Below are 20,464 nucleotides of genomic sequence, written 5' to 3' on the forward strand. Positions count from 1 at the left end.
ATGCTGAATTCAAATTACTCAAACTATCATCAATATCATGCCATCGTACCATTTTACCTGTATTTTTATTTGCTTGTGCCTGTAAAAATTGTGTATGTACAAATCCTCAAAGATATTGACCTATAGGAAGTGATAGATGATAATAAAATATTTTGGAAAAGATCGGATGCTCCTTAACTGTCTTGATATTTCAGCACGTTCTTCCATAAGCCATGCGATAAAATAATAAGTCATGAATAAGAAAGAATGAAATCCGCTAAATCTTGAATAACTTAAAAACAATCGTACATCAAGACCGAGGTAAAATCAATGTCAGAGTCGTCCTCACACACTTCATATTAAATCACCATCTGAATTAAAGCGATTGTCACCATTTTTAGCCCTCGACTAAAAACGATGAATACAAGAACCACTCATGTGAATGATACAGCCTCAAAATATCCTCACAATTGCTTTTCTTCACTGTGTAGAAAAGCTCTTAATGTTTTCACATTGTGCGTAACGATATCGAAAAATCATATTCCTTCAGCACCCTGTATCACTAGTCCGTTAATATGACGAGGTATATACACTGTATATATAGAGGAGATAAACCTGTATAATAAGAGATACACTGTAACATAATACAATATCACATTAGTGACAACATAAACATAATGTTGACATGTTGAGAGAATGCCGGAATGGGCTTTAGTTGAAATGAGTCAAGAAAATTATGTACAGCGCTGTCTAAGCATTCTGTTTGATTTCTTCCGTCCTCATGCTCTATCATCGATTTGTATTACCTCTTTTTAAGTATCTCTGATTTTGATTTTCTTCAATGTCATATCTACACAGCTTGTTGTAATCACTGTGCTTACAGTCAATGTACTTGTTAAATAGCTATTTTGTGTAACTAATTTGAAATCGTTGTGTTCCTCGTGAAAAGTTCTTACTTAGCATGCTTAGTAACGAATGAAAATAATATCATTCGTGCAGATATATACTATCATGTCACATGAACCCAACAATTTGCACATTACAAAACAAATCATTGCGGATCTTCCTCCAGTAAAACACTTCAACAATTAGAAGTTGTCATCAGACTCTAACTAAGCATGTCAAAACACAAAGAAATAAAGCCAAAATAAGACACCAACCTACACGATATGCTTCACGTTTTACACACACCCGTCAGTGATGGCTACCAATACTTGTAATTGCTTATCAAAATCTTATTTGGCGCGTATTCATCTTTTACTTTGATATGCCTGACAGGGAAAAGTTACATATTCAATATTGTTTTTCTATTCTTTTTGCTCGCCATAACATAACCGTGCCTTCTGTCAAAGACTATGATGAAAATCGTGCAGGATACAGTACTCTTCTTTGACTGAACGCTTAGTCACCCGCCTCGGCTTTGCATCAGGGAAAATGCAGACCGGAATCACATTATGGCCAAGACCTTTTACATTTACATCTCATGGTAACTGAGGAAGCTTTTAAATATTGTTTAAAGCAAGAGATCACGTGACCGACGGATGTTAGTCTCCTCCGTAGGAGTGAGGAAAGGTTTGGACATGCTTCCGAGGATTCCAACACGGGACCTACAATGATTGGAGAGTTGGTGGCTTTATCCATTGGCTAATAACATTAAAATATCTTAAGGACTCCCAAATGAGCATTCTAAACATAGAAAATGTATTAAATGACGATTTCACCGTCACTAAATCACTTCATATGAAGGGCCTAGACCGGCCGCCTTCCCATTGCACGCTGCAGCACTGGCGTCTCTGATGACGTAGAAACCGTACGTCAATGGCTGAAGAGTTATGTTAGATCCTGTCGGTAGAGGGCGTGGAAGGGTCTTGGGCAGCGTCCTGTTATCGATCATTTCGAGAGTCTCGCCGTTGAGCTGGACGTATCTGGTGTCAGGAATGACGGGCAAAGAAAATTAATGAAAAAAAAAAGCACTTCTTTGAAATGCCAGTTCCCAATGACAGGGAACAGTTACATTGTCGTTGATCTTTTACGTCATCCATCTCAAAGAGTTGGTATAAAAACACTACTGAATACTTAAGGCATAGTAGATTTTGATTTTTGATAGCTACAATGTATAAAGATTGGTAAATATAACAATTATTACATTAATTCATTCTTATATTTACAATTTTCCCTCTTCGTTGCTTTTGCTACCTCCCAGACTTCATTTGTCCAATACCAGGAAACCGGACTTCTCTCTTTAATGGAAGCAACTGATATTTAAGATTATTCAGTTATCTGTTTTTACTCAGTTTATCAATTCAATTCTACTCAATTCAATCCAATTCGTTTCAATAATTTCCATCCAACAATCTTTTACGTCATCCATATTATGTATATAGGGTGAAACAAAATACCAGGCACACAGTACACAAATAATATTGTTTTATGATGAAGCTGTTGATATCTCCTCGCTTTTCGGTTGCTGCGGTAGACACCCAGGTCTTTTCGTAAAACTCTTATTCTTACTCGGCTGTGAGGTCTCCTCCCTGCGGGGTGAGGACGTATTCGTCCACATTCTTCCGAGCAAGATCGCCGGTAAGTCGCAGCAGAGCTGTAGTGTCGTTCATCATGTTCATGGCTATGATAGTCAGCGACCCAGCTTCATATGACGAGCTGAAGTTGGAAAGAGAAGAGCAAATATTTCCTGAGAATGGATCCGAATGCGTCAGCACATGCACGTGACTAAATATTTACATCTACAGTGAGTTCACAATGTATCAGGAACCTTACCCGAACAAAATGAATCTCCACTTCTGTGCAGACAAATGAATGATGCCTCTATTATTTTAATTTGCTGTTTAAGTTGCCCTATTCTGCCCTTATGAGTAAGTAAGAAGATGTTCATCATCATCTAATTCCTTGAGAATAGTCGCAAATATCAAGCGGTACCTAAACAAGAATTGAAGAAAATGAAATACTTCCGGGATCGAAGAGTATACTGGCACACAGTTATATGTGTGGAAAGAATGGGACTGTTAAATTCTATTTATGGAAATACCGAGTTTAACACTAATCATGACGCTCAAGAGCATATACAAGCGTAACTAATCGCAACAAAATAAAATAATTCTATCAGGCGTCCTTAAGCATGATACTGGTTCAAAGATGCATTCTTTTAACAAATACGATGACCCAAAATACATGTGTGCAGTATGCAATATTATCTATTAAAGAAAAGAAATGCACGGAATAGGGACAGATGTGATAAACTGGTGACAAATGAACTGTTTCTCATCATGACTGGAAGCACTAGATATCGGTGTTTTAATCTCTCTCCACATAATCAAAAACACGTATCGTGTAAGAGCGGAACGTCTTGGGTTAAAGGCTGTAGGTGAAGCAAACCGGAAGTGACATTAATCATTCGCTCATTCTTACGCATCTGATGTGCAGTGTGCAAAAACGCGCACGTAGCGCTGCCGATCGGATGCTCCCTTCACGTCCGCATCGACGTCGAGAGCCAATGAGAGCACCTTCTGTCCAACGAGGCGTTTATGTAACAGACATACCCAGTACAACTGTGCTCAAAGATATAAAAATAGGCCTACATCTGTTACATTAATCACTACCGGTCATGAAAAGATATGCATTGATTATATTAAGGTCCACGTTCAATTCTTTACTCTTTTGAGGAAGAACAAGAAAAGGGAGTAACAATAATACAAAACAAATAAAGTCAGCAGAAAGTAAAACATAAAAGACAATAAAACTGATGATTTTTCGACAAGATCGTGACAACACAAAAAACCCACATACTTTGATAGCTTTCTCTGGTTGACAAAAGAAATTGACAATACCTTTTTTTTGGGGGGGGGGGGTGCATCACAAACTCAGTTTCTTTTGATGATTAGATATTCACTGAATTGCATATAGAGTAAAATAACTGTTATTATTGCAAACGTTCAAAGAAAGTCTTCCTTTATCATTATTTGCTTCTGTATTCATACTTACCGCAGCTGGACGCTCGTCCATAGTTATCAAGGAGTAGGAATTGCCAAAAATGTTCCAGTAGATGAAAACGCCGATATTCATTTTTGCCGCTAGTCCAAGATTGTTCAGAAGTCTGTTGTAAAACTCGTCAGGGCCACCCGCGTTCAGTGGATGCGAAAATGAAAAGATAATGATTGCGAAGACGTCGTGTAATACCAATATGTTGCATCTCTTCAGTTATTGCACAATAGATATAGATTTCAGGGCGATACAATTCAATAGCGCAAACAAATGAAACAGAAATACAAACGCACACACGATTCATAAATGTTTAGATTTCCTGATGTAATTATTGTTTGCAGGCGAATAATACTAAGGTGTTCTGGTATATGTGCAAGCAGCAACAAGACAACAAAGCTCGTGCCCTTTACCGACTTACAGAAATCCTGCTACGAATCTTGAAGACGCGTGTCGCAAGCCTCCCGTAGTGACGGACGACGTTTCACCCAGCCAGCGATCCAGCGGCGCTTCCGGCATGGCCTCGTGGACAGCATCCCGATATTTCGATAACTCGATAGTGGTGCGATCGAGGATATCGGGATCGAGGAAGTCGGAGACACTCGTGGTGTTGTCCTGATGCATGTTGTAGAAGTGAACAGTTGTGGCATTGATGGCAGAGCCTGCTTGCCTCAGAATTAATCTGTTTTCCAACGGAAATGGTAATTATCTTTGTTTCATCTTGTAAATCTAAGAAATTGGGGTATTTTTTCTCCTTTTCGTTGCTTTTTCCTTCTTCTATTTTTTCCACAATACACCTACAATATACTTTACTTTTATGTGCTCATGATTATGAATAGGGTCTATAGTGCAATACTGATTGTCTACTATCAATGATTTTTCTCTTCTTTTCTACCGAAGTGAAAACCAATTTACGCTTTTCTCCCTTCACGTTCAAGGCACTTCTTTTTGTATATAGGCCTGTAGTTGCTGGAAGGGTCAGTGTTAAATGCATGTCACTATGGCATCAAGCTCATCGCTTACGGCGATCACGATCCGCGCGTGTATGAAAAGGGATCAGAATGAAAGCCGAATCGGAATCCACTTGATTTCCGTCTTTGTGTATAGAGGTCATAGGTCAGCAAAGAATTGAAATGAATCAAAATAAATTATAAAAAAAGGTGATGCATGTCTCACGGTCAAAGTCCAAACTAAAACTTTTGGTTCGATGGCTATAATATCGCAATGGCTACTATGGATAGCGTTGGGGTACTTGTACAGTCACCAGAATTAGTCCAGCGTCAAAAAGTATGGTTAATGCGGAAATGTTACTGTGCTTGTGTATGTTTTGTTTGCGTATGTATGTGTGTGTGCGTGCGTGTGCCGACTTTTTAGTCAGTTATAATTTATAGAAAGAAGAAACAAAACGCTGTATTTACTTTCCCGGGGTTAATTTTAAATAAGGCCCGTTGCCTTCTCTTTAGACCCTTCACTTGATAACTTTGGTTGTTTGTTAGCTTGTTTGTTTGTTTGTTTGTTTTGTCACATTGTCATATTATACTTGTCATACTAATGTCATATTTTTTTATGTAGGCCTATGCATGTTTCATTACGTGAAAATAAATGAAATGAAATGAAATGGAATTTTAATGCGACGAATTCAACTCTTGTGTTTCCTTTTACTCGCAACACAGTTTACACACCGTTTAAAGGACGGTGGTGGAGAATGTGGATTGAGCTTTTAAATCGTTGCGAGATACAAAGAAACCACTTATGAAATACTGACAGAGCATACCATTCTAAGTTTATTAGACGAAAATCGGTTTTGAATGGAGGAGACATCCACAAACAAAATAAAACAAAGTAATCCTCATATAAAGGTGCATGGTCCCACCTTTTATGAAGACTACTGTTTTGGATATCTCAGCCATTACAAAACCAGTTTTCATCAAATAGACATTAAATCCCTCTTGGAATTACATGCTCTTTCTTTTTTCATGAGAGGTTTCTCATTATTTCACGCACACACACAAAAAAAAATGTTGAAAACTTAAGTTAGGTCTCAACCAAAGCTATATGTTCCTAGGCTGACGGGGGCGATAGTGTATGGCATTCTCTCACCTTGATGGCGTAACGTTCAAACTGAGCGAGTATAGCAAACTTTTCACCTATTCACTGAAGCTCAGATGATAATCTATTGCTACTAAACATATCACAGACCTATGGTGGCTTCTAAGGGCCGATACAACACAACTTTGTGCTGAAAGTTCACAAAAATTTCACAATTATTTCACAATATGTTCACAAATGATTCACAATTATTTCACAAATTTCTTCTTTACACAAGATTCACAAATACTTCACAATTCTTTCGCAATAAATTCGCAAAATATTCACAAATATTTCACAATTATTTGTGAATTATTTGTGAATTCCGACTTAAATTTCGTGTTGTCTGTGATGTCCCTTGTGAACCACCATATAGACCCCATGCACCTCACTGATGGAAAAGAACAAAGGAGGGAAAACCCAACACGTGGTACCCAACCCAAACCAACCAATTGCCTGCCTGTCAGTGCCTGTCCCTCATCGGACTCTTCAGTCGCCTGCATCAGACGTGGACTTATGGCCTCCATAAATCTGTTCGCGAAGCAGATCCACACACACACACACACACACACACACACACACACACACATACTGGATATATCATGATAGGCCTATCTACTGTATATTATTTCACAAAATTTCTAAAACATTGTATTTTAGATAACATGTCCTTCATCCTCTGTATAAAAACAAACATCAATAATTTGACGCATGCTACCATACATTAATTTATGTCATTATTATGATTATTAATATTATGATTATTGCTATTAATATCATTGTTATTTTCATTATTATTATCATTATTATCATTATCATTATTATCATTATCTTTATTATCATTATTATTATCGTTATTGTTGTTGTTGTTGTTATTATTGTTGTTGTTATTATTATTGTTGTTATTATTATTATTATTATCATTGTTGTTGTTTACCTTTCGTAATAGGCTGTTACATTCATGGATGCCTGTGCCGCAACAGCATCGCTCAAACGAGAGTGCAGGTGGAGCTTTTCGAGATCCGGACCGACCAGGAGCCCGGCGTCTCTGTACTGAGGCAGGGACAGCAGTCCGCGCAGGGTTAGGAAGTCCTGGGCAATCTGTCCGGACGTTAGTGACATGTTGCAGTTCTTCGGGAACAGGCCTGGCTCTTAAACATTGTACAGCATTAAGTGGACATAGACAGACAGAAAATCAAGTTAGCGTCCAACAAACACAAACATACACATTATATCTGTATGTCATGTACACATGCTGTATTCTTTTTTTCTCCCCATAAGAATTTAGGTGTAACTCCGAGAACAATGTCATTACTTGGAGGCATTATAATCATTATTATTTTATTGTTATTACCATTATTGTTATCATTAGTAGTAGTACGACTACTACTACTACTACTACTATTACTACTCTTGTGTATATAACATGTATTGAGAGGTTTGCTTAAGTGTGTTGTGCATATTTGCCAGGAAGTATACCAAAAAAAAAAATAATAATCTAATCTGAAATACTACTAAGGACAAAAAAAAAACCCAACAACAACAACCCAATGCAACTAGAAAGATCAAGGAGAAGAAGTAAATCTTTCAATGATTTTTTCTTGATTCTTATCTTTTTTACTCGCGTCAATACGTTGGTTTAACAGCCAAAAGAAATGACGAGATAAAAGGAGATTTCTTCCCCTTATAGTGTCACACCGGATGTCACACAGCTTGCTGCCCGACAGTTCTCTATTGTCACTACGATTTGTATAGAGTCTAGACTAAATACTGCGATGCTTTGCCCCATATAGCTTATGAACCACAATATACCGAGTTTTTGTTTATCATTATAAACAACTATAATCTGAGATGTTGAGAGAAACTTAGAATAATATGTCGATGCTATGTATTGTAAGCATCATGGTTATATTGATTGATCATGTCAGCGATGTACTCTTCATCAAAATCATGCATCAATATTCATGTCTAACTAATTACCGCGTAATACAAGAAGAATCTCACAAAACACCAGAGCAATAATCCAGTTTGGAGTTAGCTCATGGGCACATCGGTCCGAATGACCGTTCTTGTGTTTTCAGTCGGTAAGGGGCAGTTCACTCATTTTTGAGCGACATAATGCGTAAACTTATAAGTAACAAATATTGAACCTGACCAACCAAATAAACTTGCGTAGACCAGATGACTAGAATGATCCGTCAATGGGTGCGTTTATCAACTCCTTTTCTCGACAGAAACAGGTTTTCCAAACAGCTTTCAAGGAATTTTTACGAGTTGATAAACCGTCGGCCTCATGCCAAAAGGGCCTTAACACCATAGACTTTGTACACTGTTATTGCCCTTTTGGCATGAGGCCGACGAAACGCAAAGCTGTTTTGAAAGCCCTTTCGGAAAGCCTTTTCGAAAGGGTGCGTTTATCAACTCTCCTTTTCTCGGCAGAAACAGGTTTTCAAAACAGCTTTCAAGGAATTTTTACGAGTTGATAAACGCAAAGCTGTTTTGAAAGCCCTTTCGGTAAGCCTTTTCGAAAGCCGCAAATTTGTGGCTTTCCAAACAGGTTTCCTAAACAGGTTTTCAGAAACCTGTTTGTAAAAGCCTTTTGAAGTTGATAAACGCAAAGCTGTTCTGAAACGGCTTTGTAGTATTGTACTGCAGTTACGAGCAATATACGCCTTGTTATTATGACTCTTCTCCTCGGGTCGAACTGCGCAATGCAGCTGTGCAGTGACATGCCAGTTATCGTGTTCGCGAAGAGAGTTGATAAACGCAACTATTTTGGAAGCCGTTTCTAAAGGGCTTTGGAAAGGGCTTTGGAAAGGGCTTTGGAAAGAGCTTTGGAAAGGGTTTTGGAAAGAGCTTTGGAAAGGGCTTCGGAAAGCCGTTTAAACAGGGGAAAGTTGATAAACGCAGCCAAAGTCTCATGCCGCCACTCAGAAATATTTGAAGTATGTGCTAAACTGGAGCTGCCTCACAGGTAGGAAGACAATTGATTCATGTGGCATTGCATCATGACTCGTCACTCTCAAAGGAAGATATGTCTTTACGATGGTAATTGCTCCGTCCCTTCTTAGAAAACAAGCGGCACATTAATAGTACAGTGCTTTGGAAAGGGCTTTGGAAAGGGCTTTGGAAAGCCGTTTACAGGAAACCAAAACCCAAAGAGCAATGTGGATTGGGTGAAAGCAGCAACATTAGTAGAACACATCAGCGAAAGTTTGAGGAAAATCAGACAATCGACGCAAAAGTTACACATCTTTAAAGTTTTGGTGTTGTAATGACTGGATAAGGAGACTACAAGAGTTCATGACGTCATGGACAACAATATAACGAAAATATAAAGAGAATTCCACAAAAATTAATTTTTCATGACAATTACATTTTCCATCATCTTGATACTGACATATTATGTTGAGGGCAGTACTAATTCCCCCTGCTTTCCGACAGCGCGGTTAGTGAAGTGCTCTTTCATTGTGCTAGAAAAGTGAACGCATGTTGAATTTTCTTATTCTTTTCTTTATATTGTTGTCCACACATACGTTATAAACTAAAGTAGTCTCCTTATCCAGTGGTTCCAAAACAAAAACTTGTAAAATTCATAACTTCTGCATCGATTGTCTGATTTTCCCCAAACTTTCACTGATGAGCTCTACTAATGTTGCTGCTTTCACTCAATCAACATTTCTCTTTGGGTTTTGGTTTCCTTTACACAAGGGAAAGTTGATAAACGCAGCCAATAACACCTGGGAAAGCACCCATTTCATTATTTTGCATTGAATGTATTTACAGTCTCCTTCTATTGATATTGCCAAATATCACTTTGGCTTTCAGGTGGATGTGCTGGCAAGCAGCATTTATAAGGATTACATGAATAATCATCACATCACAGATGCTTATCCCAGAGAATTAAAAAAACCAACAGCTTGTTGGTACGAATGACCTTTCTTCTGCTCATGCACAAAGTGGAACTGCGAACTGGCTTATAAAAGGAAGTAGGTCAATCGAAACAGAGAGCACTTCCGATCAGGAAAGTATATAGACTGTATAGATGAAAGCCGCGATCTAGAACATCAGTCAATCTCAATGGGAGTCCAGCCGTAGAAAGGCCAGTGGCCTGTGCTGGCTCCTCCATTTTCTCTCTTAGAATTTCCTTTTAACATTTTTTTTTCTTTCTCTCCATTATGTTTTTTTTTTCTTCTTGTTGTACATGTGTACTGTTACCTAATGTAACGTTATTATTCTCACTTTGTTCTTTGTTTTGTATGAGAATTTGGAAATAAATGAAATGAAATGAAACGAGTCGCTTGCTTACCATTTCCCAGCTGCCAGATGACTCTATATCCAAGTTTTGAATTGTGCTGCAGGAGTTGTTTAGCGTTGGTGGAGTTCCACACGCTGCCGTTGCGAAGACACAGATTGAGGGTATAGGCTACGTCTAAACTAGTGGAAGTGGCGAATGTATGCAGCTCTTTCCATGCCGTAGCTGTTGAAATTTCATGAAATTAACAATATGACAGATATGCATTTTAAAGCAGTTAATGCTGCCTTATAATCGAGCTGATCAAGAGACCTGATCAATCAGGACGGTGTTGGAGATGCGTTATTTACGTGGACGATGTCTTTAAAATATTCGAAAATTTGCTAATTTTTACAAACAAATCCTTGTACTACATGCTTCTCCACTGATCTGAGAAACTTGAAAAAAAAAAACCGACCTTATTTCTATTTTACTCGGGACGTTTTCTTATTCTTAATTTCGACTACATGAATTTAATTTTAATTCAACTCTACTTCATATTCAAGCAGCATGCAACCAAATACAAATCTACTGCTAATACATCATAGTTATCACCACAGCGTCAGGAATAAAAAACAAAAACTTGTGTGTGTGGTTTTTTTTTTTTTTTTAAAGATTCATCATTTCATTCTACTGACAATAGCATGTATATTCAGTCATGACTGCAATTTACTTTTAAAAAATAACTAAAAAAGAAAAACAGCCTGTACAGTTTATCCATTTTCTAATGGCTCCATACCGGTCAGCACTCTACTGTTAAAGATATCGGACGCTTCCACGGTACTGTTGTTGCAGGTAGGCTCTGGAGAGAAAACCGTCTCATCTGCTTGTTTACCACCGATGCGAAATACAGCAGGAGACAACCCACGGGCCAACGTTCTCACGGACGTTGATCTATCACAGAAGTCATGAAATGAAGACAATGAAAACATCACACACACACACACACACACATATATACATATAATATATATATATATATAATTTATATATATATATATATATATATATATATATATATATATATATATATTACATCATGTATATGTGGTGATTATCATCAAAAATAAACTGAAACCAAGTTCATGTAATCACCAACAGTTTCGGCACACACATTTCCAAGAGATTCACTCTTAACTCTTTCTCAAGTGTTCTTGATACAATAAAATGCAAATCTAACACTTGAGAAAGAGCGAATATATATAATTTTATATATGTATTCATGACTTACACTGAAAGAAAGTTCAAACAGTCCATAGATGGATGTAATTTCTTCTATTGATATCCTCTTTTCGTTATCGATAGATATATCGATAGATTTTTTTTTCTTCCATAATCCTTTTGACGGGTTTGTACGAGGCATAATAGCTATGCCAGTCAGCGTCATTTAAGCGTCATGCTGTTTCTCAAATTACACACTTGAAACAAATTCTTTTGTTTTGATCGAAACAAGAGCAAAGTTCAGGTCCTGCCTTCCTATAACAGACGTTCACTCAAATGATATCTCGCTCACGGTACTCTCAACATATATATAAGCGCCGTTCTTATCATGAAACCAGATGGCATTGACACGAGGTGGTTTGAAGGACTAAAGCAGTGCAAATGCATGTTGAATTGAGTTGATTTATAATACGCTGATCATCGATTGTGGCCAAATGGATATCTAAATACGTGCCATTGTTTGTTTGTTTGTTTGTTTGTTTTCTTTTTTGAAATAGTGTTATAGATTGCAACTCCAATTATCTGAGCATAACTGGCATTTTCCATGCAAGTTATGATAAACAATAAAAGGCACTGGAATCATGGAAGTCTATGTTCAGTCTAAGGAAGGTCCATTCCAAAGTCTTGTTATCATATCACCTGGCAGTGCTGTATATTTAGCAATGAGTGGCAGATGATGTCGCCGACAAAATGTTGGCTTAGAAAGTGGTTCGTTTGTTTGTTTGTCTGTCTGTCTGTGGTAGGCGTACCAACACTTATACACGAAGAAAAATTGTAGAAAGTTGTTACAACATTGTTAGGCCTATATGGCACGTGTTTAGATTTTCATTTGGCCATTAGCGATGATCAGGGTATTTTGAATCAACATAAGTGAATATTAACTGAGAAAACGGGCATAACGAGACTCAGTATCTTGACATGATAGTTCCGTTGAGTTAAACTACTTTGTATTATGCTTCTCACCACTTGTATTATTATATTCGGTTGGGTGTGAAAATGTCAGAGGTAAAAATGTCGAGGGTAAAAAAAAATTCAGGGGAAATATCGAAAGGTTAAAATGTCAGAGATACCAAAATGTCAGGGGGTAAAATTTTCAGAGCGAAAAAAAGTCAGGGTTAAAAAGTAGTTAATGTAAGAGGTAAAATAATTGTCTGTGGTGAAAATGTCAAACGCCAAACGTCAGAGTTAGAATGTCATGGCAATCGTAAGCATTCTGTGCTACAAATACTAAGGTTTCAAAGTCATTGATCTTTGAGCGCTGATTGTCATGGGTCTGATATCCTAGCTTACATAACCTTTCAACATGGAATCACACGAATTCAGAATACCCCGCTTTCCTGATTTCCAATTTCACGCCGATATGGTATATATACACGTTTTAATGGCCAGCAGTGCCTTCGGGAGAGGAAGGGTTGTTACAGTGTTGTTTCTCGCACATCTTGAATCACACGCATGATAACATTCACCATTTTGAGGTTAAGAAACACAAACTTAAGTCTATAGGGAACGCCTTGCAAATCTTACTACAAATTTATGTTGTTCTATAGTATCTGTGTGAGCAAGAAGGATACTAGTATGTTCGCTACGATAACACAGCATCAAAGCAGACATTGTAATAATCTAAGGAGAGATAACCAACACAAAAAGCAACAGTATTGTGTGAAAATTGCTATGTACCAGTGATGACGCTTATTTCGATAAGTTTGGGAAACTTTGACAAATCTTGAAGTTCCACAAAAAGAACCAACAACATTTCAATTTCGTCAGATTTCATGGGCTGGACTCTAATAGTGTGATAGGGAAATTGTGAGAAACTTGCCTAGAATTGCCAACTTGTATGCTGCACCTTTTCACCAGATCTACTGGTGCCGTATTCTCATGTTTCATGATGCAAGACTTGTGGCCTTTTTCTTTTCACTTACCTGAGCGGGAGCCCATGCAGCAGGTCTTGATCGCATGTTAAGCTGCCAGTACCAACGCCAGTGGACAAAAAGCGACGATCAACCCGATGTAAAACGTCTTTCGTGTTAATGGACACCAGAAATGATGTTTGATTTTGTTCACGTGTAGCGCTGAACCGGCTAGAGTGAAAAAAGGAGCAATATCAAGAAAAGGGAGGACATAAAACACACACACACACACACACACACACACACACACACACATATATATATTTGTATTTATATTCATATATATATTTGATATACATTATATATAATATATATATTATGTATACACTCAACCAAAAAAGTAAGTTCCCCCTAGCACATTTGGATATATCTCAAAAAGTACTTTACCGATTTTCATAATTCAAACGGGTTTGGATAGGGCATTTCATTACTCATAACATGAATGGCATATCATTGCCACCAGATATCATTATTGGTGTGAAAAATGCATTTTATGTCAAAATGCATGGGGAAAAAAGTGGCACTTAAGGATATATGAAGCACATTGTGTATAATATGCAAGTTAGCAAATGACCTTTTTTAAATCGATGTGTAATTCTCAGGAATTTCTTCAGGTACAATGTGCTTCCCTATACATACACAGATGTTATGCATGTTTTTTAAACAATAGGCCTTTTCAATATGAAAATGTTAGTCGAAGCCATGTGCTTTTTAATTCCAATTTGGGTTGATCACATTTATGTGCTTATGGCCATTTTGCATCATGCCGCGTCTGCAAATTTTTGAAAGAGGGAGAGTTCAGCTTTCCTTGAAGCTGGGGTTCCGGTAAGGAGGTGGCCAGGAGACTAGGGGTTTCGCCCAATGCCACAAAGAAACTTAGAGCAAACTTTAAGGAAACTGGAGAGGTCAAAGATCTGCCAAGAAGTGGCTGACCAAGGGTGACATCTGTCAGGCAATTTCAGCGCATCTTGCAGAGAGCGTGGGCCAACATTAAGCAGCGCCAAGTACAAACTTTAGTTAATAGTATGAGGAAGAGATGCCGGCTGGTCATTGACAGTACGCTGATGAAGAGAAAGAGATACAGAAATATGCAATGAACCATGCTTAAGATTTCAGAATCATGAGTGATTGTTTGATTATTTCTGTAAAAGTCAATGCAAATCACTAAAGTGCAACTTTTTGTCCACGCATTTTGACATAAAATGCATTTTTTACACCAATAATGATATCTGGTGGCAATGATATGCAATTCATGTTATGAGTAATAAAATTCCCTATACTATATCCACTCCCGTTTGAAGTATGAAAATCGGTAAAATACATTTTGAGATATATCTAAAATGCTAGGGGGAACGAACTTTTTTGGTTTAGTATATTTTACATATACAAATTTAGCTATAAACGTAGATGTGCACGGTCGATAAGGTCGAAGAAAGTATTGATAATGCTAAAATAAACAATTTTATATGATGCAGTCTCTATGAATGTTGTTGATAAAAAGACAACAACAACCAAACGGGAAGCATAAAATGAAAAATGAGTTGCCCTATTTCGGTTTGATTTCATTTCTGCACTTTTCAACATTTCAAACCAAAACGACATCATTGATAATGATTTTAAATAATTACTGACAACAGAATATATACAACACACTGCAAACAAAACTTGCAAATTCGTTATCAACGACGACTAATCAATGTCAAAGAAAATAATATTCATGAAGGGAAAAATGCAGCAGGTCGCACATCTATACATAAAAATCATGCTATATACGTGTTATGAAATAAGGGTGGCCTGAGAATGGGGTAGTGAAAAGAGGGCAAACGAGTTTTATATTATATATATATAAAGGCGCTGTCTTAAAACTTGCGAGATTTGGAATTACAGATTTCCCTTTACTTTTATGAAGATGAGTAACTTCCTCTTTGGAGATATCTACGCTCATCAATGATGAGTAATCATCATAATTAACTCCCTATATACATATGTCTTTATTGAATCTGCCTTGAGAACTAAACAACCGAGCCAAAAAAGTATTCGTGAAGGGCAACATTATCAAGATGATAATTCATCTTTCGATTTCGCTCAACTGTTTTAATAATGTGATTTTGGTGAAAAGAAATTAATAACTTACTGGTTTATAGGCCTCAAAGTAGACTGATTTCTTCTAACGCTTTCAACTAGCCATTCATGAGCTAATAATAGCATAGTAAAATTTCGAAAGTTATACTGTCATTAAAACGTCAAAAAAAAATGACATCACCCGCCCTCAGTGACTTTTTACCATTACCACCAATAAGGCGTACTTCCATTTTTTTCTTTTAATCACGCCAGCTCGAGGAGTGTGAGAGAGAGAAAATATATATACTTTGGGTGTTACTCTGCGGGACATGAATTCAATCAGGGTTTCATTTGTTTGTTAAATCACCGATATCGGTCACACATGCAAATGAGATGACGTATAACCAAATGAAGCTATTGCCTTACAAATCTTCTATTGACAGGCCCTCATATTAATTTTCATGAACTTTCCTTAATTTTAGTTGTTTTTTCTTGTCGGTTTTGTACTTTTGTCATTCAAGTTAAAAATCGGGTAATTCTAAATCTCGCAAGAAGACAACGCCATGAAGATATAGCCATTCAACTTCTTTTTCCGATCATTCAATTTCGCACCTCCGTCAACTTGTATCATTTAAATTACGCCCCCTCGAGAGTATTCAAATTCGTGGGAATGCGAGGGGCGTCTTTTCGAGCATTCAAATTTGCACGTGAGCATTCGAGTTCGGACCAAGTTCATTGGCTGCTGTGATTATAGGCAGAAGGAGCTGCTATGATCGCAAAAAAAAAAAAAAAAATGGAAAGCACATGCCATTTATGACAACAGGTTGGAATGCGTAATCATGCATGCCAATGATTATGAAAATAAATGTGACCGAAACAATACCGTTGATTGCTGGAAGTATAACATATAGTTTGCTTCGAAACGAATTTGATACAGCACTGCGCAATCACATTTCCGTGTCTATGATATAAAATATTGAATGACCACTTCGCGAAGTTGGAGCACTTTCTACGGATATGAATGATAACATCACTATGTATAGACTTGACCGAAAGATCGGTCTGTATCTGGTCGTCGGGGAATGTTCCGCGGAGACTGCATCTGGCTTCACGGATCCCCTCCGGAGGAGAGCGATAACGTCAAAGATATAAAAGACTCCTCCGGACAGACGGATCTTTCTGTCTATATGTAGACTTGATTGACATAAATACAAATTATTTGACAGATAAAAAATGGTCGGACATGGCCAAAACCTTCGAAAATGAATGATCACAATGTCAATTTGACTGGAGAACTAACAATAGACCACAAAAGCCTAATTAAAAACAGAATGATTAAGAGAAAGACCGTAGGATAGAAAGGAAAACACCTTTGCCTATAAATAAAAATAAAAAATCAGAGCAACTCGAAAGTCGATCAGGGGATCTGCTCTTGTTTACCCACCCAACCCGACGACATAAAATTGGAAAGTGGAACTTGGCAGCATAGTTCAAGAATAAGAAGTTTGTTAATGTTATTAGCTTGGCATGCATGTGTGTATGATGCATGCTCGCCTGTGCTCTTGAAATTGTTTCAGATCTGACGTAATAATGAACTCACCGGTCATGCGCGTTTCCATTCCTGTTCCCGTTCCCTTGACGGTCACCAATCCAAACGTTTTCAAACCCTTCAGCGAAATTGCCAGAATTTGACATCTTCGACAACTTCAGAGACGTGTCATTTCTTGCGCAGCCATCATGGTGTTGCCCCAGGCCGAGGCACAGTGTAAATCTAAAGAATTGCAGTAGATTGAATGCAGCCATAGTGTCGGCAGCACCTCGACTTGTCTCACTGCAGACTGTTCACTGCAAACCCGACAACAAAATGGCTTCCTTATATTGTAGTTTTGTTTCCGTCACTTCCAGTGCACAATAGCTCCCTGGCAGAACAACATTACTGTAATTCACTATCATATTCGAACGCTTGGGAAGTCAAGCCGCGCGTTTAGCAGAATGAAAGCAAACTCTCATCGAACTTTATTCATTATCAGTTTCGGGGGGGGGGGGGGGGTCGAAAGAGGGAGAGAGAGATAGAGAGGGAGCGCCGTTATCACAAGAGGGAGAGAGTATAACAGGCAGCTCGAACAGGGCCGGAATTTTTGAAATACAGGATGGGAGCAGGGAAGTGGGAACGAGACTATAATGGATATGTTCATGTCAATGTTTTGTTGTTGTTGGTTTTTTTTGTGCGTAGAGTTGCTTTCATCGCAGCTGATATGATTGCCCTGAATCGATGCATACATCTAAGTAAACGTTCAAAAGAAGTTTTTGCAAGCATTTTTTTCTTAAGTAGGCCTATCAAACAATCATTCACTGAAATTTCCAAGTGTATAGGCCCCACTATCGAGTCCATTTGAGATCTTTTTTTTTTTTTTTTTTTTTTTTTGGGGGGGGGGGTGGGATACATATTAAACCGAGATAAAAAATCTGCGATTGATACTGACACAGTGTTGTAATAACCCTTCCAAAGCTACCATACCCAACCCCTTGTTTATCAATATGATTCAAATTCATTTTTCTTTGCAGGATAATCTATCCTATTCTATATACAAAAAGTAATCAATTCAATAAGGATCCAGTTCATTGTTCCAGTGTTATCACTGGGTAAGCCACTTGCGCGTTTGCTTCAGTACAGGTATACGAAGAAAACTTGAATGCTAAATATACCCCAATCTACTGATATAAACGACTTACTTTATCATTTTAACTTTGAAGCAAAACATTTTCATTTATATAATTCCTATGATCCTATGTTTATATACTTGATGTTGTATCATATCATCATGTGGAAGGGCTTTGAGTTTATCATTTTGACCACGATGTATCCATCCCCCCCCCCCCCCCACACACACACAAGCAGCTGCACACTGACGGGTATACATCATAGACAGCCAACTATTATATGCTATTGTGTATACTCAGGAAGAATTTTGTAATTTTCGTAATTCATTATGTTATAATCTTAGGAGGAGGAAACTGGAATCGATTAAATCAAATTGAATTGAACATCAATATAATTCAGTAGATGCAGAAGTTTTGATAGAATTCTCCAGTAATGAGTGACATGAAAACATTTTGGAAAGCAGTTAGAAAACAAAATGTGGATTCATTGACTCAAAATTGCTCTATTTGATGTGCCGTCATTATGTTTACTGCATGCGGATAGGGGCTATGCTACTGTTTTACCTGTTATTGCGCCTAAAAATCATACAATTTATAAAGTGTCATTTTTCAAATGAGAGTGCATATCAATAATTGAGACGACCTGTATAGGCCTACTCACATTCCTACTCTCCCTCGCCTTCTGAAGGATAAATAAGTCAGGTATCATACTAGGTGTTACAAAAAGCATTTCCCACTTTAATCCTTATAATTCAAAAACTACACATCAGATAAAACTGTCATTGATATGAGTAGTAGCTGAAAAGTGTACAGTTTATATAGTTGGAGGTGATTTGACTAGAGAGCATGAATCAGTTTGGTTAAATCCATGATTGATTTTGATAGTTAACTTGGCTCCGGATTTTGGTCAAATTTGAACTCTCTGTGTATAAAATTGAACTTTATACAATAACCGATGATGTGTATGTGAGTGTGTGCTTACAATGACTCTGAACAATCCATGAATACCCGCATGCACGAATACCACCTTTTCAGAGTTCTGCTGACTATATAGGCTTCAGGACTGAGTGCTCCAATGAGTCCAAAGGCACATGGATGCTTCAATAATTCATAATGGATTGTCCTGAATTCATGGTTAAGGCTAGGGTAAAAAATGCATGCACATGAAAGAAATATGCGCATGTTTTCATGTGCTTGCATACACTACATTTCAGGATGAATGAAGACTATATATAGCTACGATAGTGGAATTAATGAATATGTAATAGAACATTCCAATCCTGGCCATTGTTCAGGACCATTGTCAGGATGTTAACCACACACTCTACACACCAACTGACCCCTGTGCAAAGATTAAATTTTGTACAGAGGGTTGAAAACAGAGCAAAATCTGAAACCTAACTTGAAAGTAAATCTTGAATTTTATGAAACTGATTTATGCTATCATTTTCAAATTATCTCCAACAAAATTGTACACTATTCAGCTAGTGCTCATATCAAGGTCAGTGTTGTGTGACATATAGTTTTTGAGTAGGAGCATCAGAAGTGGGATTTTTTTAACACCTAGCATTATAGCTCTTTCCTTATTGTTATCAAATGAAATGTTTGAATTGTTTGTATTTCTTTATTATATATCCCTTCGTGATGTCATAAACTATACAACGTATAATCATAATCTTCATATAACACTCTTTGTGAAGACAAAATTATTTCATAAAACTTCATAGTTTTCGTGAAACCATTGTGTAAAATTCATATATTTTCATTCTATATTCACGGATCGTGGAATCAATACCTTTGGCGTATATCGACTGCAACACAATGAGCTATTTCATAGTTATTAACCAAAAGAAAGCACAAAATATTGCCACCATCGTGGTGTCATAAACGGCTGAGAAGTACCCATCTATACATAGCGATGAATTTATAGGTACACTGATTTTACGAAAACTTTTAATATGAAAATTATTGTTGTGGTTGAACCAAGGAGTACAGCAGACTGTATAGGCTAGTACATTGTACCTCCATGGTTGATCTCCAGCGATCAGTTGAGCTGTGTGAGTTCTAATTACTCATATTGCTAAAGATAGAGCTTGCCTGCTCGCCGTATAAATACCAGGTAACCGATGTACGCACGTACACGTACATACAGGTTGAACAAGCCCATCCTAAGCGGTACGGTAGACACGGGAACTACGGACGCGGCGCAGTTTGCATGAATGCTCGGTCCGCCGCCCGATAAACGCAGTCAGCCTGC

General features: G+C 37.6%; 1 protein-coding gene across 1 annotated transcript; it reads right to left on the reverse strand.

The window, feature by feature from the left end:
* Positions 1-1,705: 1,705 nt before the first annotated feature.
* LOC139712780 (heparanase-like) lies at positions 1,706-17,241 on the reverse strand. Its single transcript, XM_071624572.1, has 10 exons — positions 17,147-17,241; positions 13,498-13,656; positions 11,094-11,248; positions 10,370-10,540; positions 6,998-7,211; positions 4,394-4,654; positions 3,976-4,087; positions 3,403-3,542; positions 2,491-2,637; positions 1,706-1,904 (listed from the first exon to the last, which is right to left on the reverse strand). Exons 1-10 carry the CDS (start codon positions 17,239-17,241, stop codon positions 1,706-1,708), a joined length of 1,653 nt encoding a protein of 550 aa, XP_071480673.1.
* Between the last annotated feature and the right edge of the window lie 3,223 nt (positions 17,242-20,464).

This window comes from Diadema antillarum, unplaced genomic scaffold, assembly GCF_040938485.1.
Source record: "Diadema antillarum isolate AM-2024a unplaced genomic scaffold, OU_Dant_1.0 seq00001855_RagTag, whole genome shotgun sequence".
Taxonomy (NCBI): domain Eukaryota; kingdom Metazoa; phylum Echinodermata; class Echinoidea; order Diadematoida; family Diadematidae; genus Diadema; species Diadema antillarum.